The following is a 24,493-nucleotide window of genomic DNA, read 5'->3' as shown; positions in this document are numbered from 1 at the left end:
CATGGTGTAATGGGGCTTCTGCAGCTCCTTTTGGCACCAAGGGCAGTGAACGTCATGGGCAGCCAAAGATGTATTGGAAGCAAAACTTGTGTAGTGTGCTCATGATTTGACATTCATGAACTGTCCACCCCTGGCCAGATTTGGGTGTTGTTCTTTCTGATTAGTCTCTAATTTGCCGTGTTTGTCACATCATATTTGTCATTGCCTCCCATCCTGTCCTCCCTGACCCATGCAGTGGTGTAAGCCACAATAATTTCCAAAACTGATCCTACATGAATCCTCATCCCCTTTTTCCTTCTCGTGGCCTTGCTCTCCACCCCATGCAGAGCTGGTTTGGGTTCCTTCACCACCGTGCTGTTCTGCCCAGGCAATCTGTGAGCAGGAGCAGTGAGGCAGGTCCCTTCTGTGCTATCATTTGTTTGACATGCTGGTGAGAGTGAAGTGCTGGCCGCGGTCGTAGCTGGCAGGAGAGCATGTTCCCAGTAAAGAAAACTTCCACCAAAGAAAAGTCCAGAGATCCCAGAGTGACTAAAATTGGGAGAGAAGAGTGGGTCCTTTCTTTACACACTGTATATGGCAAAAAATGAACATGAATTGGTGAGCAGGCGGGTGTGTCGATCCCTTCCTTCCAAATATAGGGAAGGGGCTGAACCAGGGGAACTAAGCTGAGCCTATAAAAGCTGTCAGGGAGAAAGCCCTTGCTGGTGGCTCCTGATGGCCTGGCCATGCTCATGGCCATGCTGTGACTGACCTGCAGAGGGACAGAGGGCTCCTACCACTGGTCTTGTTCCCCATGCTTGGACCTCACAAGGTTGTAGCACTGTGGTGGGAATTCTGCTGTAGATTCCCCACTGGGCCGTTCCTTGGGCAGGGAAGGAGTGGTCCCTGGTGAACTTTGCTGGCCTTCAAAAGGCACAGTTACTTGCAATGAGAGGTGTTGGGCCTTTGGAGAGGCTGCAGTTTGGTTGAAGTCTGACCTTTGACTCTTTCTCTTTCAGAGATACGAGATGTCAGCCGGTTCCTTCCTGCTTTCTGTTGATTGATTGTTAAGGTGAGGATGTGAAGCATGAAAACTAACAACTTGCCCAGGCTGGCATGAGCTGGCTTTTCTCCTGTGCTCACTGTGGGCAGGTCCCTGTTTTTGCCCCTCCATGAGCTCCTTTAACAAACCACACGTCCACTCCTGCCCACTGTGGCTGCTCACCAGAGGACTAGAGTGGGTTCCATGTTAATAGAGAGTGGTTTTTTTTTTTTTTTTTTTTTTTTTTTTTTTTTTTTTTTTTTTTAAATTAAAAACCAGAAGAAAAATAATCTTCAAGGCTTCCCTTTTCCAAGGACTACATAAATCCTCCAGATCTGACCAGCTTCCTGGGGAGCCCTCCTCCTCCTCTGGACATGGATCTCCTTCCCTTGGGGCCATGAAGGGTGGTAGCTCTTCTTCACTGCCTTTGTACCTTCCAGCTTGGAAAAGCAAACAACTCCCTCAAGATCTCGCCACACACACCTGAGAGCTGGGAGGGATGAGCTTGGAGCAGCCAGCTGGGGGTGAATATTCAGCTCCACTCTGCCCTAGGCACCACACAGGGGACCAGCCCAGCAGGGTCTGTCTTTCAGAGCCATGAGCAGAGACGCTGGCATGGAGATTTTTGGTGAGGCTGCGCCGTACCTGCGCAAATCCGAGAAGGAGAGAATAGAAGCCCAGAACCAGCCATTTGATGCCAAGACCTACTGCTTTGTGGCTGACCCCGAGGTGGAGTACACCAGGGGGAGGATTAAGGCTGCACAGGATGGGAAGATAACTGTTGAGACAGAGGATGGCAGAGTAAGTGCATTGCTTCTGGCCCTTCTCCCAGCCCCGCTTAGGGACCCAGGGTATCTACTGGGGATGAACTGAGAAAGCACCAGGCTAGCTCAGGCAAGAAATCTGCCCTGCCCTCCCCTGTCCTCTGACTGGGACCAGCACAGCCTCCACAGGAAAGTTTAGCTCTGGATGGTGGGATAAAGGTATGTATTATATAATTTTTCTTGTTTTGGGCTCTAAAAATCAGGCAATGCTCTAAACCAGGTTGGATTGTAGCCTTGCCAGTCTTAACTTAGTTTTTAACAGTTTCTCAGCTAATGCTGTCATATCCACTCACAAATTCCTTCCTTTGCTGGTAGCTGAGCAGACAGATACTTTGCAAGGCACCTTTAATGTGAAGTTGTCAGTGTCACTGGCTGCAGTTCCCCAAAGGAGCATCCAAGGTGTTAATCTTCCAAAACGCTGAAATGTCTTAGCAGCTCGTGTCCTGATTCCTTTAGTAAGAGTAACTGCAGCAGTTCAAAGCACAGCCACGACCAACATCACGACAGTGCTGTTTGGGAGAGACAGAGCCTTTCTTTAATTGGGAATGGCCACAGGCAGGAATGGAACAAGTCTGTCCCAAGGATGGATTTGCTGTTGATGAGACTTGTGCTGTTTGTGTCCCGGCTCTCTGGCACTGTCGTGGGAACCCTGGAGGCTGGGAGGTTGGCTGGCCAGCAGATATGCCCCAGGCTCTTACAGCCATGAGCAGCAGAGACCTAAAGTTCAGAAGCAGTGATAATGTGTTGGATGGTCCAGCACAAATCATGTCTGTGTGGTCATTACAATTCCAGTAAATTTATGTCCTGTCATTGTACCAGTGTTGTAGAGTTCCTGGCTGGCTGCAGCATTTGTCCTGAAATAGCCCTATCTTGCTCAGCACAGTTAAACAGAAAGAAAAATAGGAATTAGAGTAGCCTTAGAGATGTTATTACTTCTCTGTGGTTGTGGAAAGACTGTCAAGAGCTGCTGAACCAAGGTTCGTCCTTTCTTTCTGAATTATAGACAGTTGCTGTCAAACCTGATGATGTGTATGCCATGAACCCACCCAAGTTTGACAGAGTTGAGGATGTGGCCATGCTGACCCACCTGCACGAACCTGCCGTCCTCTACAACCTCAAGGACCGCTACAGCTCCTGGATGATCTATGTAAGTTCCTTGTGGCAAGGGTGAAAACACAGCTGCAGGAGCTGGACTTCACTGACACCTCTATTATCTTCGTGCAGACCTACTCGGGGCTCTTCTGCGTCACTGTCAACCCCTACAAGTGGCTGCCGGTGTACAACCCCGAGGTGGTGTTGGCCTACCGAGGCAAGAAGCGCCAGGAGGCCCCTCCACACATCTTCTCCATCTCTGACAACGCCTATCAGTTCATGCTGACTGGTGAGCTTTTCTATTTTTGACCAGACTTGGAGTAAAAGAATGTGTGCAGAACCTCTGCTTCTGCCAAGTGCCATTCCATACTGCCATGGCTTAGGCACCTTTCCCATCTCTTGCAGAGTGCCTGGTCTGTGTAATATTGCAGATCATCTGCTTGGTTTTTTATTATCAGGCCTAACTGATGCAAAATCAGCTCCAGACAGTTTTCCCCAGCTTCTGAAATATTTTTGTTATTTTTGAAGCACTGTGCTTGTTGTGCTGCACATTATTTATATTTCTGGCCTAAGTACTAAGCTAAGCAGCTAAGAGTCTCTGTTAGAGAACTCTAACAGGGACCTCTGCAAAGGGCAGTTGCACTTGGACAGGACACAATATCTGGGAAGTCCCTGGGCAGCACACCTGCATGTGGCTTCAAGGGACAGCAGGTAGATCCAGAACAGAGCTGGAAGAAATATTGTCACCAAAACATGTGGTTTTAATTTGAATAAAGTCCTGTCTCATATTTAATAGTATTAAAGGTAAAGAATGGAAAAGACAGGAGCAAAAACAATCAGAGGATGAGCAAAGGAGGGGGAGAGAAGACAAAAAGTGGAGTGTAGGGAGGGAAGGAGAGGTGGAGAGTAGACCATGCACCTTTTCAGTTTTGCCCGCAGAGGTTTGGTTCCATTCCCCCTGCCGGACATCAGGCCCCAATTACCTGAGAACCAGCACTTTCCCCACGGCTTCTCTGACTGCCGGTAATTTTTCCCTTTGACAGATCGTGAAAACCAATCCATCCTGATCACGTAAGTGCATCCACTTTGGACTTTGTCTCCAACAAGACATGGGGAGATCATCCTTCACTCTGAGCCTTCTTTCTCCAGCGGGGAATCCGGTGCCGGGAAGACGGTGAACACCAAGCGCGTCATCCAGTACTACGCGACAATCGCCGCCAGCGGGGACCCGGCCCCCAAGAAGGAGTCCCCAGTGAAGGTGTGGGGAGGAAGGGCTTGGTTTTCCCCTTGTGGCTCTGGACAGCACTGGTGACACACACTTACCTCAAAACACCTTTTATTAGCTTCAGCCTTTCCTTGAAAGCCGGTAGGACCAGGGGATGATGGGCGGTTAGGACCGCAACAAATACAAGCCACCAGAGATGACACTGCCAAGGTGTAGCTTTACCTGGACTGAAACCAGGTCTGCAGGATTGGTGCCCAGGAAGAATCAGAGGCTCCAGTTTCTTGGCATGGATCAATCTTTCCCTGTGGCTGAGGCCTGAGAGCTCTGACTGTGGGAGAAAGTCTGAATAAGAGGAAAATGAGTTATTTGTTGTTTACCCCCAGTGCTGGTTCTTGGTGCTGGAGTTGGGAAGGTGCTGCAGTAGCACTGAAAAGCTGAAATGAAGTGCACATGGCTGCACATGTTATCATGCCACAGAGTCACTTCTTCCTACCACACAGCTCATAGTGTTTTTCAATAATTATTCAAATATTCCTGCAGGGTACGCTCAAGGATCAAATCCTCAGCGCCAACCCACTGCTGGAGGCCTTTGGGAATGCCAAGACTGTGAGAAATGACAATTCCTCACGCTTTGTGAGTCTGTCCCTCTGCCCTCCTGTATTTCTAAGGCTCTTTGCCTGTTTGTTAGCTGTGACTGTAAGCCCCTTGGCTGGGAAAAATGTTCTTGCTGACCAATTGCTTGTTTCTTTATGAAATGCTGATGTGTTAGCAGCTGCTCATGCTCACATTGCTTCAGCAAATTGTTCCCCTTTATCTATCTTTATATATCAAAGCTAATCAGACTGATTTGGTGATGCTGCCACTAAGACTGAAGAGATAGAAACACTCTGAGATTGCTGCACTGACCACCAGCTTTTGTCTGCTTGCCAGGGTAAATTCATTCGTATCCATTTTGGAACCTCTGGGAAACTGGCCTCTGGTGACATTGAGACCTGTGAGTAACTGAGGGGTGGAGTCAAAGCCTTGCTAGAACACAAAGAACCTGAAAAAATGTCTAAAATGTGCATACATGTTACAGACTTGCTGGAAAAGTCAAGAGTCACTTTCCAGCTGAAAGCTGAGAGAAGCTACCACATCTTCTACCAGATCCTCTCCAATAAGAAGCCTGAACTGCTTGGTAAGGACAGCCACCACCTGGTGACATTGAGTAAAGTCACTGTGGGAAACGTTTCCCTCCGTGTGCCAGCTCAGTGGCAGAGGGTCCCGTGGTACCAGGCACAATGCCCTGTGTCACATGCCCCCGGGTGTCCCTTTGGCAGTGCCTCAGTCTGTGCAGAGCAGGGATCATTTATCTCCTCAGGGATTTATCTCCTCAGCATTGCAGCCTCGGCCCTGCCCGGGTTCCCCAAGCTGCACTTGTGTCTCTGCATAACAGGGTCACACTGGGGCTTTACTTCATCCCCATTCATCCTCCCTGGGTAAGTTCTAACACAAACTGTGTGCAGGTGAGGTGCAGGGGTGGCCAATGTACTCTGCCTCACACCTTGCTATTCTCTGTGGTGTGAAAATTTCAATTTAGATGGGCCAGATCCTGTGAATAATCTTCAGTAGAAAGGTAAGCAATTCTGGGTGCAGGATGGGCAGGTACCCTGAACTACGAACCATTTATCTGAGCTTTTCATCACATGGGCAAAGGTTATTTCCTGTTTCCAGTGCAGCCCCTCTGACCTTTTTCCCCTTCCCACTGCCACTCCCTACCCATTCCCCACATCTGTCCCTTTTGCCACACACCCAGCTACTGCACTCATCCTTGGTCCACTCTGCCCATCCTTCCCAACTCTCCACAGAACATTTCCCAAGGTGGAACTCCTGCTCCCGTCCTCCCACTCTGTGTGTGTCATGTATGAGGATAAGCACAAACGAGCCTTATCTAACAGCCTCTTTCTTAAAAGCTGTTTCTGTGGATGGCCTGTGTTCTGTGTCTGCCAGTGCTGAGTGCTCAGCTCTCAGTTCACAACACAGTAAACCAGAAGGACTGCCCAGCCAGGAGAAGGCAGATGAAAGGCTTTACTCTGTCTTTCTGGTCTCTTAATAGAAAACCAAGAGTTTGGGATGCAAAAGGAAGGAGAGCTTGTGAAACCTTGCTGAGCCATTGTTCCACCTTCCCTGCCAGGCTCTGGCTCTCACTCCTGTGTTTGCCTTTCAGAGATGCTCCTTGTCACAGCCAACCCCTGTGACTATCCCTTCATCAGCCAAGGGCAGATCTCTGTGGCCAGTATCAATGACCAGGAGGAGCTTGTTGCCACAGATGTGAGTAGAGTTAGCAAGGAGAGACTGTCTCACTTTTACTCTCACCACGGTTAAAACCAGCTGATCTGTCTGGTGTGCAGGTGGCCATTGACACTTTGGGCTTCAGCCCCGATGAGAAAATGGGGATTTACAAGTTGATGGGGGCAATCCTGCACTATGGGAACATGAAGTTCAAGCAGAAACCACGTGAGGAGCAGGCAGAGCCTGATGGCACAGAAGGTAATACCTTCGAGGCTAAGAGAGAACTATTTCCAACTGTTTCCGTGCTGTTTTTCTCTAGAAATGGAGGGAGTATTCCAGGAGAGATGCAGTTGTTCCTTGATAAACATAAAAAAGGAGGTTTGATTTTCTACTTACCACCTCAAGTAGAGGCACTTTCTGCATTCCAATTTATTCCTGATGACTCTGCTGGAGGACCCTGTGCCTGGGGCACGTTACTGTAGTGTTCTCCAGTTTCTGGTTACACATACACACTGGTTGTGCCTGGGTGACAGTGTGGAGAAGCGGCTTGATGGGAAAAACTCTGTGTAGCCCCATCAACAGTGCACTCATGGGTTTCACCACATCTGTTGGGGCTGTTGTAGCCACTCTGTCATGAGGACTCTGTCAGTCCTACAAAGCTGTTCAGAAAAGTAAATGAGAGTATTAGTCAAGATTTGTGGATGTTGTAAAGCCAAGCAAGTTGCAGGTTTGCAGAGTGAGCTCTGGCTGGTTCCAATGCTCTGTGTGTGTCCGAGCTAAGAAGAAAGTATTTCAAGCCATTATTTTGTTTTCCAGAGGCTGACAAAGCAGCATATCTGATGGGGCTGAACTCAGCAGACTTGCTGAAAGCTTTGTGCTATCCCCGGGTGAAAGTGGGGAATGAATATGTCCTGAAGGGCCAAACAGTGGATCAGGTGAGTGTCGAGGAGCAGCAGGGACCTTCCTCTCCGTAAGGAAAAGGAATGGGTGCAGGTCACAGCTGAGGATGGTCGGGGCCATTAAGGCCGGTTAGTGCACTCTGTGTGGGCATGGTGAGGGGTGTTTTGTCCCGGGGGTGCCCAGCAGAGCCCTGACACAGGTGTGTGACCATCTCCCTGCAGGTGCACCAGGCAGTGAATGCCATTGCCAAGTCTGTCTATGAGAAACTCTTCCTGTGGATGGTTGTTCGCATCAACCAACAGCTGGACACGAAGCTGCCAAGACAGCACTTCATTGGCGTCTTGGACATTGCTGGCTTCGAGATCTTTGAGGTTTGCAGTACTCTCAGACTCCTGCCTGTCTCCAAATGCTTTTTTTCATTTTGTTTGTCTTCTCTGACTTTTCCTACTTCTCACCCTTCAAGAACAGGGCAAATTTGTCTGAAGCTGCTTCTGCCTTTGTGGATCCATCACCCACTGTGTAAGACACAAGACAGGGCAGAAGCATGGCCATGGAGCTGCTGTCTGTCTCCCCACAGAATCTGTATTTAGAGACATTAGGGCCACCCAAACCATGGCCAATGCAGGCTGTAGCAACCCTGCATTGCACAACTTTTCTGTAAACCTGGACACCCGTGGTGTATTCTTTACACTGTTATCAAAACCGTATTGGGACAGTCTGTTTAACCTTGCCATGACATCTCTGTGAAAAAAAAAAAAAAGATCAGAGGCAGTTTAACACTATTAACACACTTACTCAAACATTAGTTTAACAGCTTTGAGCAGCTGTGCATCAACTTCACCAATGAGAAACTGCAACAGTTCTTCAACCACCACATGTTCGTGCTGGAGCAGGAGGAGTACAAGAAGGAGGGCATTGAATGGGAGTTCATTGACTTTGGCATGGACCTGGCTGCCTGCATTGAGCTCATAGAAAAGGTGAGTTTCTTAAGCATCTTGTGCAATCACACAAATTGGATCTGTAAAGAGTTCTTGAGAGTGTTTGCACTGAGTGCCTTCAATACAATCTCTCTGGGAAGCTTTCAGGTCTCTTCACCTCCTCTGTTTCTTTAAATATTACCCTTGTGATTAATTAATTATCCACTGACTGGGAATGTATCCTGTCTTCTAAAAAGACACTGATTGTATTTCTCCTTCCCTCCTTTTCTCCTTCCCTCCTTACTTCCCTCCTTCCTTCCATCCATCCTTCCGTCCATCCTCCCTCCCTCCCTCCCTCTGGTTTTCTCTCAGTTAAAATCAAATCCCAGAAAGCCTCATGTCTGGTTGCTTTTTGTTCCTTCTGAGTAAGAAGTCACTACTGTATTCTAAGAAGTTACTGCCCAGTTTTTGCCTGACTTCTTTTATTTTCCACACACTGTCTAGTTCAAAACTGTATATTAAAATCTTATGAGTTCTTCTAGGTATCTTGCCAGCTGTTCACAAAAAATCTCGCTTACCTGCTCCTCCCAGGCTAATTCTCTATAAAATACCTCCAGCGTTTCAATTCTAGTATGCCTTTCACTCTGTATTATTATAGCTTGAATTCATCCTATTTGAAAACACCATTTTTCTATTCAGCCCATGGGCATCTTCTCCATCCTGGAAGAGGAGTGCATGTTCCCCAAGGCAACTGACACCTCTTTCAAGAACAAGCTCTATGACCAGCACCTGGGCAAGTCCAGCAGCTTCCAGAAGCCCAAGCCTGGTAAAAGCAAGGTTGAGGCCCACTTCTCCCTGGTGCACTACGCTGGAACAGTGGACTACAACATCACTGGCTGGCTGGAGAAGAACAAGGACCCTCTGAATGAAACTGTCATTGGGCTGTTCCAGAAATCATCCATGAAAATTTTATGCCATCTTTATGCCAATTTTGCTTCTGTAGATGAAGGTAAGCTCAGAGGATTATGTTTCCAGTTTGGGATTTCCTACTGTACCTCTCACCTGACATGGATCAGTGTGAGTCAGTGGTTGTGTGCTGTGTGTTAGAAGCACAATTATAACACTGCCAAAGGGATCTGCAGCAGTTCCTCAGCTGGACTGTCATCTCATTTTCCAGCTGAAGGTGGTGGGAAGAAGAAAGGAACCAAGAAGAAGGGCTCTTCCTTCCAAACTGTCTCTGTTCTCTTTCGGGTAAGTTCTCTGGCAGAGACTGTCACACCTGGCTCCACAGTCACATTTTCATTTTAAGACATGAGGAAATTCTTCAGTAGTAGCCATTTACTTTGCTGTTACTTACACAGAAGTGTAGAATATTCACTAGAAGAGTAAGGAGAAAGTTCTGAATTTTTGCTTTTCAGCAGAGTCAAATCACTTTGAGAACTGAGATAATATAGAGATTAGAAATGATCTCTGTTTTACAGGAAAATCTAAATAAGTTGATGTCTAACTTACGAACTACTCATCCTCACTTTGTGCGTTGCATCATTCCCAATGAAACAAAGACCCCAGGTAATTCATAAAACATAGAATAGAACGGGGCAGAAAGAGCAATGCCAGAGCAATCAGTGTGTCCCCATGCTGCTTTGTCACAGGCCTGATGGATCACAAGCTGGTTCTGCACCAGCTGCGATGTAATGGTGTTCTGGAAGGCATTAGGATCTGCAGGAAAGGATTTCCTAACAAGATACCTTATGGGGATTTCAAACAAAGGTCAGTAAATAACATTCTTGTGTTTGCATTGAGCCCAATTCATTTGAAAGAAGAGCCTTGCTAAACCAGTCCATGACACAGTTGTTAGGAAATGACTATTTTAATATTTAACATGCATGGAAATCAAAAGACATATCTAATAGCATGCTCTGTGTGGGCAGTGCCCACCCAGATGCCTTCCTCAATACTGTATGCCAAAACCTATTTTTAATTCATTCCTCTTCATCTGAATGTTTGAATATTCTTTGCTTTAATTATCAAATTGGGCACAAGCATGTTTCAGCAAAAACAGAGAGGGTGGTCTGTGCACATCCTGTATTTAACCGCTATCTAGTAGAGGTTTGAAGAGTGTGGTTTAAATAATTCTAACTAGAATGGTTTTACAACGATGAAATTGTGTTAAATTCAATACTACTTCTTGATGAAATGCTAAGTTTGACTGGCAAAAAGAGCTGCAGTGACAAAAGGGACTCCAACAGGAAATCCAAGTTGGTTCCACATGGCCCTCACATTTTGTAGTGGGTTAATACTTCTACATGCTAACATTTCTACAGCATTAGCGGATTAATTTATAGATAAAACCCTACAACCAAAAAAACTCATTATGGGAACTGCTGCAAATAACACATTTATAAAGGGTTGGTAAATTCAGGGCAGCCCAGCTGGGGTCATCTGCTCATTGTGTTAGAACAAAGGCAAATGTAGGGTCAGATCTCTAAGCACAAAGCAATCACTCCCCCCTTACAACTCTGTGCAGGGTGTGATGGAGAGGAGGACACTGAGAAGGGCTGAAATGGTGTTTTGGGTACCAGCTGAAGGCATTGGCCCAGCCATTGATGTGGGAGGGCAGAATTGTGTGTCGATGCTGAAAATAAGTATAGAATAATCTCTCAGTGTAGGATTAGGAAGTCCATTGCTGGACACAAAGTCTAATTCTGGGTTACATGGTTCAGGAGGAATGTGAGAAGCTGGATATGGTTCAGAAAAGCAGTTCATCTACTCTTAAGATCTATCCATTTTGTAAATTCATACAGCTAACACAATGAGCTGGACCCCTAGAGTAGTGATAATGACTGTGGCACAAGCAGAGTCTCTCAGGTCCATGCCTTCAGTCTCAGTGACTTCCTCAGAACCTTCTGAACTGACCTGCTGCTATTTGCTGCTTTTCTTACTGCTTTGCTATTTGAGGCTGGAGGTGTGAGCCAGACTCTGCCTTCCTTTGTATCTTCAAACTGACAGCTGTTCTTGTGGCATCCTGTGCACTAAAATGGTACTGATGGGTAAGCTTTTTTCTTTATTTTGTCAGATACCACCTTCTGAATGCCAGTGTCATTCCAGAAGGAAAGTTTATTGATAGCAGGAAGGCGTGTGAAAAGTTGCTGTCTTCCATTGAGATAGATCACACTCAGTACAAATTTGGACACACAAAGGTAAATGTTAAATTTTGCCAAACATTCATTGCATTGAAATGTAAACCCAGCAACGAGTGATGTCTGTTCTTTGGCTGCAGGTGTTCTTCAAGGCAGGTTTGCTGGGTGTCCTGGAAGAGATGAGAGATGATTGTCTAGGGCAGCTGATCACACGGATCCAGGCTTTGTGCAGGGGATACCTCCGGAGACTTGAGCTGAAAAAAATGTTCGACCACAGGTACGTGTCCTCTGCCAGGTCTGTTTGCTCAAAGATGGGCTGTATTCACAGTACTGATGGATCACTTTGGTTTCAGGGAGTCCATCCTCTGCATCCAGTACAACATCCGTGCATTCATGAAAGTCAAGCAGTGGCCCTGGATGAAGCTGTACTTCAAGTTAAAACCCCTCTTAAAAAGTGTGGGAACTGAGAAAGAGCTGGCCATGATGAAGGAAGAGTTTGAGAGAACAAAAGAAGAACTGGCTAAATCAGAAGCCAGGAGAAGCCAACTGGAAGAAAAAATGGTGGCTCTGGTGCAAGAGAAAAAGGACCTACAGCTGCAAGTACAAACTGTAAGTAATTTAAATAATTTTTGGCTCTTCAGATTACATCAGTTTTGTCTGAGTGTTCAGGAAAGGGCTGAAAGGAAATTATGTTATTTCATGCACCAGCCACTTAATAAGCAGGTGATTTCTGCAAGTGTCAGTGCCAATGTGTGATAATGAAACACATTTCTGTTCTCTGTAAAAAGGAAAATGAAAGTTTGGCCGATGCTGAAGAAAGATGTGACCAGCTGATCAAACTAAAATTCCAGCTGGAAACAAGAATAAAGGAGGTGATGGAAAAGCTGGAAGATGATGAGGAGATGAATGCTGATTTGGCAGCCAGAAAGAGGAAACTGGAGGATGAATACTCTGAGCTGAAGAAAGATATGGATGACCTGGAGTTAACATTGGTCAAGGCTGAAAAGGAAAAGCATGCCACTGAAAATAAGGTGCTTTTTATTTCTGGAATGTTTAATAGCAGTTGCTCTGTCTATGTACAGGCTGTAAAGGTTCAGTAAACTTGAATGCTTACGTGCTGCTGTGCAAGGAGATCTATAGGCCTGGTATTGAATCTGGACATCTCTGTTGTGCAGGAAAACCAACATATAAGCATGCAAAAATACATTAAAATTAAAGTTCAGCATTGCTTTGTGACTTGTGAAGATCTGATATATAAACAGAGAGATTGTAAATTGTGACCATGCAATGGTCAAAGCCTCTTTGGGAGTCTAACAGCAAGTTCATTGTCTCTGTTCATTGCCTATGTGAGGGCCATTAATTATTAGTGACCTTTAAGTATTTTGCCTTGCAATAGGTCAAAAATCTGACTGAAGTAGTGACAGGTTTGAATGAGACTGTTGCAAAGTTAGTCAAGGAGAAGAAGGCCCTGCAAGAAGCCCAGCAACAGGCAGTGGATGACCTGCAAATAGAGGAGGACAAAGTTAATACCCTCACCAAGGCCAGGATCAAGCTGGAGCAGCAAGTGAACCATGTGAGCACGTTCAACACAAGGAGAAAGAGCAGGTTTTTTAGTTGTTCCATCGGTCACATTTATATATGTTTGTGTTGTAGGTTGAAGGATCTTTGGAACTTGAAAGAAAAGCGTGTGTGGACCTTCAACGGGCAAAGAGAAAGCTTGAGGGAGACTTGAAACTTGCACAGGAGACCATAGTAGATCTGGACAATGATAAACAACATTTGGATGAAAAATTAAGGAAGTATGAGAAAGAAATTGGTGAAAAATGTATTATTTGGCTTTAACTGGGCATAGTTTCTTTTAATAAAAAGGACATCTCCTTCACAGGAAAGACTTTGACTTTAACCAGATGCAAAATAAAATTGTGGAACAGCGAAATTCAGGTATTCATTTGCAGAAGAAGATGAGAGAATTGCAGGCAAGAGACTTTATATACCTACCTCCACATTATTGTTTGTTTGTTCTGAACTGTAGTACCACGAGTAATGCTTGTCCACAGTTTGGCATTGGCTCTGTCAGACACAGGGGAAGCTTCCAGCAGCTTCTCACAGAAGCCACCCATGTATCCCCACCACTACCAAAACCTGGCCATGCAAAACCAATAGAACAACAGAGAGGTGTGATCTAAAGCTAGAATGAGTTGATCCACAGGTCCTTTCCTATCAGTAAGTCTTTACCTACAATGCCAAAACAGTGACATTCAAAGGAAGTTTTGTTTGGCTTACAGTCTCCATAACAAGGTTCTTGGTGTTCTACTGTGACAAATATGCGGTAAGTTAAGCACTGAATGACCTGTTCCCTATTTAATTCCCGATGTGCTATTCCCTCGTTATACAGGCCCGTGCTGCAGAGCTGGAAGAGGAGACCACGAGCGAGAAAGCGACGCGGGCGAAAGCGGAGAAGCGTTGTGCTGAGCTGGCTCGGGAGCTTGAGGAAATCCGTGGAAGCCTTGCAGAGGCTGGAGGAGCCACCGCTGCCCAAAGGGACCTCACCAAGAAGCGTGAGGCAGAATTCCAGAAGATGCGGCGTGACCTGGAAGAGGCCACGCTGCAGCACGAAGCCACGGCTGCCGCCCTGCGCAAGAAGCACGCGGACAGCACAGCTGAGCTGGGGGAGCAGATCGACAACCTGCAACGCGTGAAGCAGAAGCTGGAGAAGGAGAAAAGTGAGATGAAGATGGAGATTGGCAACTTGGCTGGCCGTACAGAGACTGTTACCAAGTCCAAGGTGTTTCTTTATAACTTGAATACTCAAATTGCCAATATTTCTGCCTGATGGGAACTTTACAAACACGCCTACACAGATTCTGCTCTCTTGTTCTCTTTCAGGCTATTCTGGAAAAAAGGTACCGCATGCTGCAAGATGAGATGAGTGAGATGAAAGCCAAACTTGAGGAGCACCAGAGGAATGTGAATGAGATGGTGATGCAAAAAGCCCAGCTCCAGACAGAGTCTGGTAAGGAAGGCACAAAGATGTGCTGAGAGGATATTTTTTCCCTTCAGTACCAAACAGATTCTCTCATGTGTACCATTCTCTGACCAGTTTGTTGTAAGGTCACTGAACATCATGCTCAAGGGGAATCTTAGAATGAAACTGAAAATTTGAGAAAAAATGTAAAATGGTTTGTTGCAAGGTCACTGAGCAAAGTGCTCAAGGGGAATCTGAGAACGAAACTGAAAATTTGAGAAAAAATGTAAAGTGGCTCAGGAAGAATCTGAAAAAGACAAAATTGGAGGGCTACAAGAAGTACTGAGAATTCTAGAGATGAAGGCATAAACTGTAGGCACTTCTCCAAGAAAGGGGAGAGGTGTATGTCAGCCCCCAGGACAGAGGGTATATATGGAATAAATGTTTTCCAGTTACAGTAAATCTTATGAAATGAAATTTAGGGTTTATCTCTTGTATCACAAGACCAATTAATGGGAAACTGCTACAGCATTTTGTGTCAGTTCAGCCAGTGTGACAGCATAAAATCCTACTGCTTCAAAATGAAAATTGGGTTTTAAAAGAAACAATTAGGCGAATTTTCAAAAGCATTTTTCTTCAGGAAAAAAATAGCATCCAGTGGATCAGAACTGTAATAAGGGATATAATTATAATTAGGGAATCAGGTGAATTTAGATAAAGAAAGAACAACAATAAAACATTTTGAAGGATTGAAATATATTGTGCAATGTTAGATGTATGTAAATGATGGGAGGAACTGATAAGATAAACAATGCTGTGTGATTACACTTATTTATTATTATTATTGTATGACTGTTTTCAGGATGCTTAATATGGACGGAATTAAGAACTTGCCCTCTCTTGTCATAGGTGAACTAAGCAGTCAACTCAAAGAAAAAGAAACTGTAAGGTTGCAGCTGTCCAGAAGCAAGCAGGCACTTACACAGCAAATAGAAGAACTCAAGAGGCACCTGGAGGAAGAGATCAAGGTAGTGTGAACTACTGAGCACCTGATAAGGCTTCAAAACGTATCAGGGTTTCAGTTCATTTGAAAAACACTTTTGGGCGTTTATAAGTATTGCCTATATTCTAACGCAGTAAAATTAGTCTGGGGAAGGATGTGTACAGTAAGCACTGTGTACAGTAAGTTCTTCACAAAGGATAACTCTGGCATGCTGAAAGTTGATTTAACATGGTGAATTTTAATGTTTTTAAATTTTAAAGCCGTGGTCTATGTGATTTCTTTAGCTTCTGTAGCCACAGGGAAGACAAGTTACAGCATATTCCAAGGTGAATCCACCACTTTTGGTCTTTTCTAGTGGTAGAATTGGTGACAGGTAAAAGCAGCTTCCTGAACACTAACAAAGCCCCGGCCCTTTGTCTTCTGCCCACGCTGCAGTCCTCATATTCCAGACATTTCAGAAGGTCATGAGGTCTCCTGCTGGTCCCAGCTAACAGAAATACATGATATTGTGGGTAATTTTTAGGCCAAGAACGCCCTGGCCCACGCCCTGCAGTCCGCTCGCCACGACTGTGACTTGCTCCGGGAACAATATGAGGGGGAGCAGGAGGCCAAGGGGGAGCTGCAGCGAGCCCTGTCCAAGGCCAACAGTGAAGTGGCCCAGTGGAGAACCAAATACGAGACGGACGCGATTCAGCGCACGGAGGAGCTCGAGGAGGCCAAGTACAAAGAGATGAGCTGTCCAGATGTGTATTGGGCAGAACATAGGCCCACTTTCAGTAGCCTGACCTAAATGATTTTTTTTGCATGTGCATATAGTCTTAATTAGAATGAGACACATAATGCAATGATTTTTTAAAATCATATGCTTGTTTTATTTATGTGCCTTAAGGAAAAAGCTCTCTCAGCGTCTCCAGGAAGCAGGGCAGCAGGCAGACGTGCTGAATTCCAAGTGTGCCTCCTTGGAGAAGATGAAGTTTAAGCTGCAGGGGGAAGTGGAGGATCTGATGCTGGACATAGAAAGAGCAAACACATCAGCAGCTGCCCTTGACAGGAAACAGCAGAATTTTGATAAGGTCATAAATGAGCACAGTATCTTTCAAGTGTAGCCTTCCAGAGAGCCAAACTAACACTCTGTACATCAGTCAATCCTGAAGTCAAGGTGAATCTAACTAGAGCCACTAGGGCATGGCTGCAGGAATTTGTCCTGGTTTCAGAGACTGCATTATTTATCTAGTACAAAATGTAGTCACAGGTAAAATAACATTTCTAGTACCCGCAGGAAATGAAACATAATAGCCTCTCCTACGAGGAAAGGCTGAGAGAATTGGGATTGTTCAGCCTAGAGAAGAGAAACTTCGGGGTGATATACTTGTGGCCTTCCAGTGCATAAAGGGACAGAAAACCTACAAGAAAGATGGAGAGAAGTTGTTTACAGGGGTCTGGAGTGACAGGACGGGGGAGGGGGGGTCGGGAATGGCTTCACACTGACAGAGAGTAGGTTTAGATTGGATATTAGGATGAAATTCTTCCCTGTGAGGGTGGGGAGACCCTGGCACAGGCTGCCCAGAAAAGCTGTGGCTGCCTCATCCCTGGAAGTGTCCCAAGGCCAGGCTGGACAGGGCTTGGAGCAGCCTGGGATAGTGGAAGGTGTCCCTGCCCATGGCAGAGGATTTGGAACCAGGTGATCTTTGATGTCCCTTCCAACCCAAAGCATTCTGTGATGTCTTCCAGGTCATGGCCGAATGGAAGGGGAAGTATGAGGAGAGCCAGCTGGAGCGGGAAGCTCTCTCTAAAGAAACAGGCTCGCTGAACACAGAGCTTTTCAAAGTGAAAAATGCCTACGAGGAAACCTTAGACCAGCTTGAAACAATGAAACGGGAGAACTCTGCTCTCCAGCGTAGGTGTTTGTCTCTGGTTTCCCATTAGCTTTCACAGACCAACCACAGCAAGGTGTGCTCCACGAGCACACTCGTGTCTGCAGGAGGGCACCAAGTGACAGCACTCTGTCTTTCCTGTCCTCTCCATCTTAACACAATATCAGCAGCTTACCAAAAGTTGTCAGTAAAGCAAATGTCCCGGCTCTCTCATCTGCTGCAGACATTGAGGTATCATTCCCAGGTGAAGGTAGTGACCATGGGAGACTGAGCAGCTCATGAAAGTGAGTTTTACAGATGCACTGACAGGACCTGTACCTTTAGATCCTGATGGCCTATCCATAGATGCAACACATGCAGGGCTCTTCCAGGCTCTCCGTAAGGTGGGCTGTGAAACTACATCTTGCACACCTGATACTCCACCTGGCCTGCATCAGTTGGTTGTGGCTGGTTTTATCTGTACATACTTACAGACATGTGTACCATTGTGTACACATGTACATTTGTGTATACATATTTATGTGTGCAAAAGGGGTGCTGAATGCAGCAACCAAGCAGAGAGTTCAGCTCATCTGGTTAATGCCATTCTTCTCTCACAGAGGAGGCAGCTGATCTCACACAGCAAATTACTGCAAATGGCAAAATGATCAGAGACCTCGAGAAAGCCAAAAAGCAAGCTGAAATAGAAAAAAATGGTCTGCGATTAGCTCTGGAGGAGGCAGAGGTGAGTTAGTGTAAATATTACTGTAAATAGTAAAGAGCATGCTGAGCAGCTTTCTGTTCCCTTTTCTGGCAATAGTTGTGTGCAAGGTTGATTGCCACAAAATTTAGGAAGTTCTGCGAAGTCACTGACTACCACCTCAATAATCACGTTCTTTGAAATGTTACCTACATCTTCGTTTTTCCCCTTTTCGTTTTAAGGCAGCTCTTGAGCACGAAGAAGTCAAAATCCTTGGTGTCAACCAAGAACTGACTCAGATGAAGTCAGAAATCAGCAGAAAGATTGCTGACAAGGATGAGGAGATCAACCAGCTAGGAAAGAACCACGAAAAGATTGTGGAGACAATGCAGGGTGTTTTGGATGCTGAGATCAGGAGCAGGAATGAAGCCCTGAGGCTGAAGAAGAAGATGGAGGGAGACCTGAATGAAATGGAGATCCAGCTGAGCCACGCCAACCACCAGGCAGCAGAGGCACAGAAACACCTGCACAGCATCCAGGGAGCTCTCAAGGTCTTGCTTTACCTTCTGGTTGATTTCTTTTCTAAGCACAGTATTCGAGAAATTCATGAGGACAACACTGGCTCTTCAAATACAGGACACTCAGCTGCACTTGGATGATGCTCTCAGGACACAGGATGACCTGAAGGAGCAGGTGGCCATGGTGGAGCGCAGGGCAAACCTGCTGCAGGCTGAAGTTGAGGAGCTCCGGGCAGCCCTGGAGCAGGCGGAGAGATCGAGAAAACTGGCTGAGCAGGAGCTTCTGGATGCCACTGAACGTGTGCAGCTCCTCCATACCCAGGTAGTTTGCTTTGCTAAGACTGATCTATTTTGGGGTGCAGAGATTGATGCAGAAAGAACGAATAGTAATTGATGGTCTCTACGTGTGAAAGACTCAAAGCCTCTCTCTTTCTCCTTCATAGAACACCAGTCTTTTTAATACCAAGAAGAAGCTTGAAACTGATATGGCACAACTTCAAACAGAGATAGAGGATGTTACTAATGGAGCAAAAAGTGCTGAAGAAAGAGCTAAAAAGGCAATGACAGATGTGAGGATGTTACTGTGGTTTTTGCTTTGAATTTTCAAGGCTTCCAGCGGCAATGCTGCTGGGAGTTAATGTAAATGTACTCTTGTCACATGTTGGACAAGGAACAAGTCTGTGAGCCTGATTGAAAAGGCTTCATGTCAGAGGAGGATTAGAGCAACAGGGAACGTGTCCTGCTGGCAGATGGGGCTGTTGCCATCATAAAGAACTAAACCTACCTTTAGTCAGTCGAAACCAAAATAACTTTCTTCAGTGCTGCATGAAAACTTAATCCACAAAGAAATCCTGCAGTATTGAAACCAGCCAAGTGGTTAAGGTATCTGAATAGATATCTTTGCAAAATCCTATTTAACAACGATTTAAATGAGAATTGTAAATTTCCATTCAAAATTGTTGCTAAATCCTCCCATGGAAGACCTGTGAAGCTCAGCCAGATAATAGGACTTGTATGTTGTGGAACTCAATCTGCTCATGATTTTTGATACACAGGATCAAACCAAAATCCTAGATACATCATGTGGAATTAAAATAGGAACAGAACTTTTGAACTTGCTCATTAAAAGGAAAAATAATAATTAAATAGAATCTCAAAATCATTAGGGATTGGAAGAGACCTCTGGAGATTATCTACTCCAACCCCTCTGTCCAGAAAGGATCACCTGCAGCAGGTGACACAAGAACACGTCCAGACGGGTTAGGAGTACCTCCAGAGGGAAATTCCATGCCCTCCCTAGGCAATTGTTGCATTCTCTGCCACTCTACATGGAAAGAAGCTCTTCCTCATGTTGAGGTGTTGGTGTGTTTTAGTGATTTCTATTCTGTTTGAATAAAAGAGAAGGAAAACATTACAATTAATTATACAAACATATACATATATATTTATATAAATTTTCTGGTGGTCACATTTTTCAATTCAGACCTTTCCAGATATTTTGCTGCCAAAGCAATTTGTTGAATTCTACATTAATTATAATGTCACTCAGTATTTCACCAAAGTGCTTAATTATATTGCATAGGAATCCAACATTTGAGAGCAAAATAAATCTTAGTTTGTCTTAAATAACATAGATGATTTTAAACTATTTTGTGCCTTTGTGGCACTACCCTCCAGGAGGTTGTGGCAGTAGCAGGGCAAGGCCTAAAGCACAGCACTCAGCACAGCCCAGATGTGTTGACACAGAAGGCTTTCAGCTGTTCCATGTCCTGTTGCCAGGCTCTGCCATTGCTGTGGCTGTTTTCCCCCTGGCACCAGCTGTTGGTAAGGTCACAGTGGGACCGTGCAGTAGCACAGAGCATTCTGCCCCTTTCTGTCACTCCAGCTCTGTGTGCAGTAAAGCAGACTTTTCCCATCCTTTTCACTACTATTTCCTGACATGTTTTTGGCCATTATCATGTCATGGAAAAAAATCCCAAAAACAGGGAGTGGGGTGGAAGGGATGGTCAGCAGGACACAGGAGTTAATCCTCCACTGGTGCACAGTGTGTGCTGTTCTTTCACATTCTTCCAGTTTCTTGTGTCATCTCCTTTCCAAGGCAGCCAGGATGGCAGAAGAGCTGAAGAAGGAGCAGGAAACCAGTGCCCACCTGGAGAGGACAAAGAAGAGCCTGAAACAGACAGTGAAGGACCTGCAGCACCGTCTGGATGAGGCTAAACAGCTGGCACTGAAGGGAGGGAAGAAGCAGATCCAGAAGCTGGATGCCAAGGTGGGTACCAGCACTGAACGTGGGTGTCAGAAACATCTTCTCCAAGTCTGGTGTGAGGGCTTAAGCCAATTGTTGATTAATTCACCAGATCCAAGAATTAGAAGCTGAACTGGAAGAAGAACGTAAACAATCCTCAGAGGCTCTGAGAGGTATCTACAAATCTGAACGGCACTTGAAAGCGCTCACTGTTCAGGTGTGTATAAAATAGAAAGCAATTCTGATGCTTTGTCTCCCAAGGACATAAAATTGCACGTTCTCTTTCCATAGTGTGAAGAACAAAAGAGGACCATAATTAGTTTACAAAGTCTGGTGGATGAACTGCAGAAGAAAATCAAATCCTACAGAAGACAAGCTGAGGAAGCTGTGAGTCACTAAACCGAAGCAAATACTTATTTATCAGTTCATAGAACTGTCAGTTTCAAGTTTGGCTCTGTGCCCCAGCATGTTACCAGATACCAGTTTTAAATTTTTGCTGTGAAATTTCAGGGTGAACAAGCCAATACTGATCTCTCCAAACTGAGAACTGCGCTGCATGGGATAGGTGAGGCCATGGAGAGGGCAGATACTGCTGAGAGGCAAGTAAATAAACTCAGAGCTAAGGCCCAAGGATGCCTTGCTACAAAGGTAAGGCTTTACTGCAGGTGTGCTCTTTGCTCCAATGAGTCTAGCAGCAGATTTGTGCCTTGCCAGTGGTACAGGCATCATATGGAAAGGACAGCTCTGGAAGGAAGGGGCTTTTAAAGACAAGCTGAGTCTTGAAGAGAAGGCTCTGAGCAGATTTTATTCTGGCCCCCTTAAATGGGTCTTGTAAGAAAGACAGTGCAAGACTCCTTGCGAGGACTTTTAGTGACAGGGTAAGGAGTGGTGGTTTTAAACTGAAACAGGGTATGTTTTTGAGGACCATAAGGAAGAAATATTATATACTGGAAGAAAGGAATGATGACCTTCCTTATGATGACCATAGGGAAGAAATATATTGAAAGTGGTGAGACACTGGCACAGGTTGCCCAGCGAAGCTGTGGATCCTCATCATTGGAAATGTTGAGGCTCTGGTTGGATGGGACTCTGAGCGACTTTGTCTACTGAAAGATGTCCCTGCCCATGGCAGAGGTTTTGGACTAGACGACCTTTGAAGGTCCCTTCCAGGCACAGTGACTCCACCACCTCCCTGGGCAGCCCATTCCAATGCCCAATCACTCTTTCTGTGAAGAGATTCCTGATGTCCGACCTAAACCTCCCCTGGCGCAGTTTAAGTCTGTGTCCTCCTGTCCTGCCCCTGTTCCCTGGGAGAAGAGCCCGACCCCAGCTGGCTGCACCCTCCTGTCAGGGAGTTGTAGGGAGTGATGAGGTCTCCCCTGAGCCTCCTCTTCTCCAGGATAAACAAGCCCAGCTCCCTCAGCCCCTCCTCACATGACTTTTCTTCCAGACCCTTCACCAGCCTTGTTGCCCTTCTCTGGACACTCTCCAACCCTTCAATGTCTTTCCTAAACTAAGGGCTCCAGAACTGGACACTGCACTCGAGGTGCACCCTCACCAGTGCTGAGTACAGGGGAGGAATCACTGCCCTGGTCCTGCCACACCATTCCTGATCCAGGCCAGCTGCCTTTGGCCTTCTTGGCCACATGGCCACACTGCTGGCTCACGTTCCGTCAGCTGTCCACCAGCCCCTGCAGGTCCCTTTCTGCCTGGCTGCTGTCCAGCCACCCTGTCCCCAGCCTGTAGCTCCCCCCTGCAGGTGGTCGTTGTGACCAACACTGACACTTGGTCTCGTTGAACCTCACCTTGTTTGATCTGGCCCATCCATCCAGCCTGTCCAGGTCCTCTGCAGAGCCCTCCTACCCTCATCTAAAGCTGAGCACCAGTAAAAGGCTTTGGCTCAGGGCTTGCCAGGCCATCTTGCCAACACCCCGGGAGATGCACTAGGATGGCTGAGTCCAGGTTCCTGAGCAAAGTCTCTAGACATGAGATAACCTTAGAGAGGGAATGCTCAATCTTAATTGAATTGGAAGCCCAGACAGAGGTAAGATTTCAGGTATCTTCTAGTGGATATCCCCAGGTGAAGGCTGGTTGAACAGAATGTGAGCCACTCTCTGCAATATCCTGAAGGTTTAGATCCTGCTTTGAGATGCCTGATACTCCCTTGCACCTGGGAGTTGTTAGAAAATACTCAGTGGGAGAGAATTCCAAGTCTCTCCTTTGAAGATTTTTTTTTTTTTGGGGGGGGGGATGTTTTTATCACATGCTGCCTTGGGTTGTTTTCTGTTTGTTAAAGAAGAAATGGAATTTTCTGAAAGCAGGTAACAGGATGTTGGTAAAGACTTGAAAGCTTTCTTCCCACGAGACTGAGGCCTCATTGTAAGGGGGGAAGGAAGATAAGTTCAGAGACTGTAAAACACAGCCTGGTGACAGACTGTGCCTGCTCCAGGTCTGTAATGCAAGGCTTAGGCCCCTCTTAAGATGGAATAAGCTTAGCAGTGCATGTTTTGCCAGTGAAATAATGGAATTAATCTTTTCTCCATGCCTCAGCTGGGGATAGTGGCCATCCTGGTGTTCCCCTGCATATATTCAATTCACACAGTGGTTTTAATGGTTCCAGACATCCCGCATTGGCTCCTGCTGCACTTGCACATCCTAGCTGGATGGTGCACTGAGATGGATGATTTTAGGGATCCAAAGACTCATCTTGGCATGTGTAGACTAATCAAAGCCTCTCCTTTCTAGGTGGTGTCAGAAACTGAAAAATGAGCTTCCTCTGGGATGACTAGAACTTCCACAAAGTTTTTCTCCAGCTGTGGAAGTAATTTTCCCTTTGTTTATGAACACAAGCATTTTCTGTTGCTGCACTAGTGTCAATAAAATAAATACCTGCAAGTTCAGATGTTCCAGGTGTGAATCTTTAAATGAGAGTCTCATTTTGTTACTAAGTATAGTCAAAATTGAGGGTTTGAGTCTTTATAAGCTACCCAATACCCCCTCAGTCCCCTGACCACTCGTTCCTGCCTGCTAACACTGCTACTGTGCATCAGTCCAGCTGAGTATGGAGTCACAAGGGAGACCAACTCAGCTGGCTGATCCAGCCAGAAAACTCTCCTGGGAAAGTGGTGATTTTTCCCCTGACAGTTTAACCGGCAACTTTTCACAAAGCAAGGTAAATTAAAAAGAGATAAATGAAACATTAAAAAGTGCAATGAGAGAAATACACAGCAGAAAGAGAATGTTAAAAGGATGGGAATAAGTTGGGGAGGGAATTTGTGATGGCTGGGAAGAGGAAAATGGGCCTCTCAAACATTCCTGGTGCTGAAGAACTGCTCAGAAATGGAGAGCTTCAGGTGGAAAGAAGTAAATGCCCTCCTGGATGCACAGGATTTGTGCTTCAATGCACGTTTTCAGGAAGTTGTTTGGAGCCTTTCAATACTCTCTGGCATCTCCTCTCACTCTCATGGGTGTGGTTCAGAATATAGGAGGCGGCCCCATGCCCTGGGCTCAAGGACAAGTGCACACCCTCAGGGACACCCTGCCCTGAGCACAGCCGGGCACTGCTGATGGCACTCAGGGCTGGCCCTGCCCACCCCAGCAAACTCACAGCTCCTTCTGCCCTCACCTCCTGAGCTCCAAGGCCACACCAAACTGCCCCTCAGCCTTCACAAGAGCCATTGCTGGAGGAGGGGACAAGGCTGACCGGAGCTCTGGAGGAGGCCCCTACCAGGAGGATCGGCCCGTCACGTGTCTCCTTTCACCCTCAATGTCAAAGGCCCAAAATAGCCCCGCTCTCCTAAGACTCCTGTGCGGGGTCGT

The 24,493-nt window shown here is 46.0% G+C and overlaps 1 protein-coding gene across 2 annotated transcripts; it reads left to right on the top strand.

Moving 5' to 3' along the window:
* The first annotated feature begins 1,448 nt into the window (after positions 1–1,448).
* Positions 1,449–23,569, top strand: LOC136299139 (myosin-3-like). 2 transcript variants are annotated; one of them, XM_066200488.1, is made up of 39 exons: positions 1,452–1,822; positions 2,849–2,992; positions 3,070–3,226; positions 3,981–4,008; positions 4,087–4,195; positions 4,703–4,795; positions 5,093–5,156; positions 5,241–5,339; positions 6,369–6,472; positions 6,553–6,691; positions 7,250–7,368; positions 7,555–7,704; positions 8,140–8,310; positions 8,950–9,259; positions 9,428–9,501; positions 9,732–9,819; positions 9,903–10,020; positions 11,327–11,450; positions 11,531–11,667; positions 11,744–11,999; positions 12,179–12,421; positions 12,787–12,963; positions 13,044–13,189; positions 13,276–13,366; positions 13,786–14,175; positions 14,277–14,403; positions 15,265–15,383; positions 15,882–16,078; positions 16,248–16,431; positions 17,090–17,255; positions 17,832–17,956; positions 18,154–18,462; positions 18,548–18,751; positions 18,873–18,998; positions 20,528–20,698; positions 20,787–20,891; positions 20,966–21,061; positions 21,185–21,322; positions 23,420–23,569. In XM_066200488.1, the coding sequence occupies exons 1-39, from the start codon at positions 1,619–1,621 to the stop codon at positions 23,441–23,443; spliced, it is 5,826 nt and encodes a 1,941-aa protein (XP_066056585.1). In that variant the 5' UTR covers positions 1,452–1,618; the 3' UTR covers positions 23,444–23,569. The 2 variants fall into 2 exon arrangements, with proteins under 2 accessions (XP_066056586.1, XP_066056585.1); XM_066200489.1 differs by lacking the exons at positions 20,787–20,891; positions 20,966–21,061; positions 21,185–21,322; positions 23,420–23,569 and having other exon boundaries at positions 1,449–1,822; positions 20,532–20,638.
* The last annotated feature ends 924 nt before the right edge of the window (positions 23,570–24,493 follow it).

Source organism: Chamaea fasciata, unplaced genomic scaffold, assembly GCF_029207755.1.
Source record: "Chamaea fasciata isolate MVZ Bird 193981 ecotype frontalis unplaced genomic scaffold, bChaFas1.0.hap1 SCAF_19, whole genome shotgun sequence".
NCBI lineage: Eukaryota > Metazoa > Chordata > Aves > Passeriformes > Sylviidae > Chamaea > Chamaea fasciata.
Note: the sequence above shows the minus strand (reverse complement) of the source record. Positions and strands in the feature narration are given on the sequence as shown.

Excerpts from the sequence above, each read along its gene's own strand:
- LOC136299139 (XM_066200488.1), top strand. The coding sequence starts at position 1,619 with ATGAGCAGAGACGCTGGCATGGAGATTTTTGGTGAGGCTGCGCCGTAC. Across the intron at positions 4,009-4,086 it reads AACCAATCCATCCTGATCAC|CGGGGAATCCGGTGCCGGGA; the intron begins GTAAGTGCATCC and ends TTCTTTCTCCAG. Across the intron at positions 14,404-15,264 it reads CCAGCTCCAGACAGAGTCTG|GTGAACTAAGCAGTCAACTC; the intron begins GTAAGGAAGGCA and ends CTCTTGTCATAG.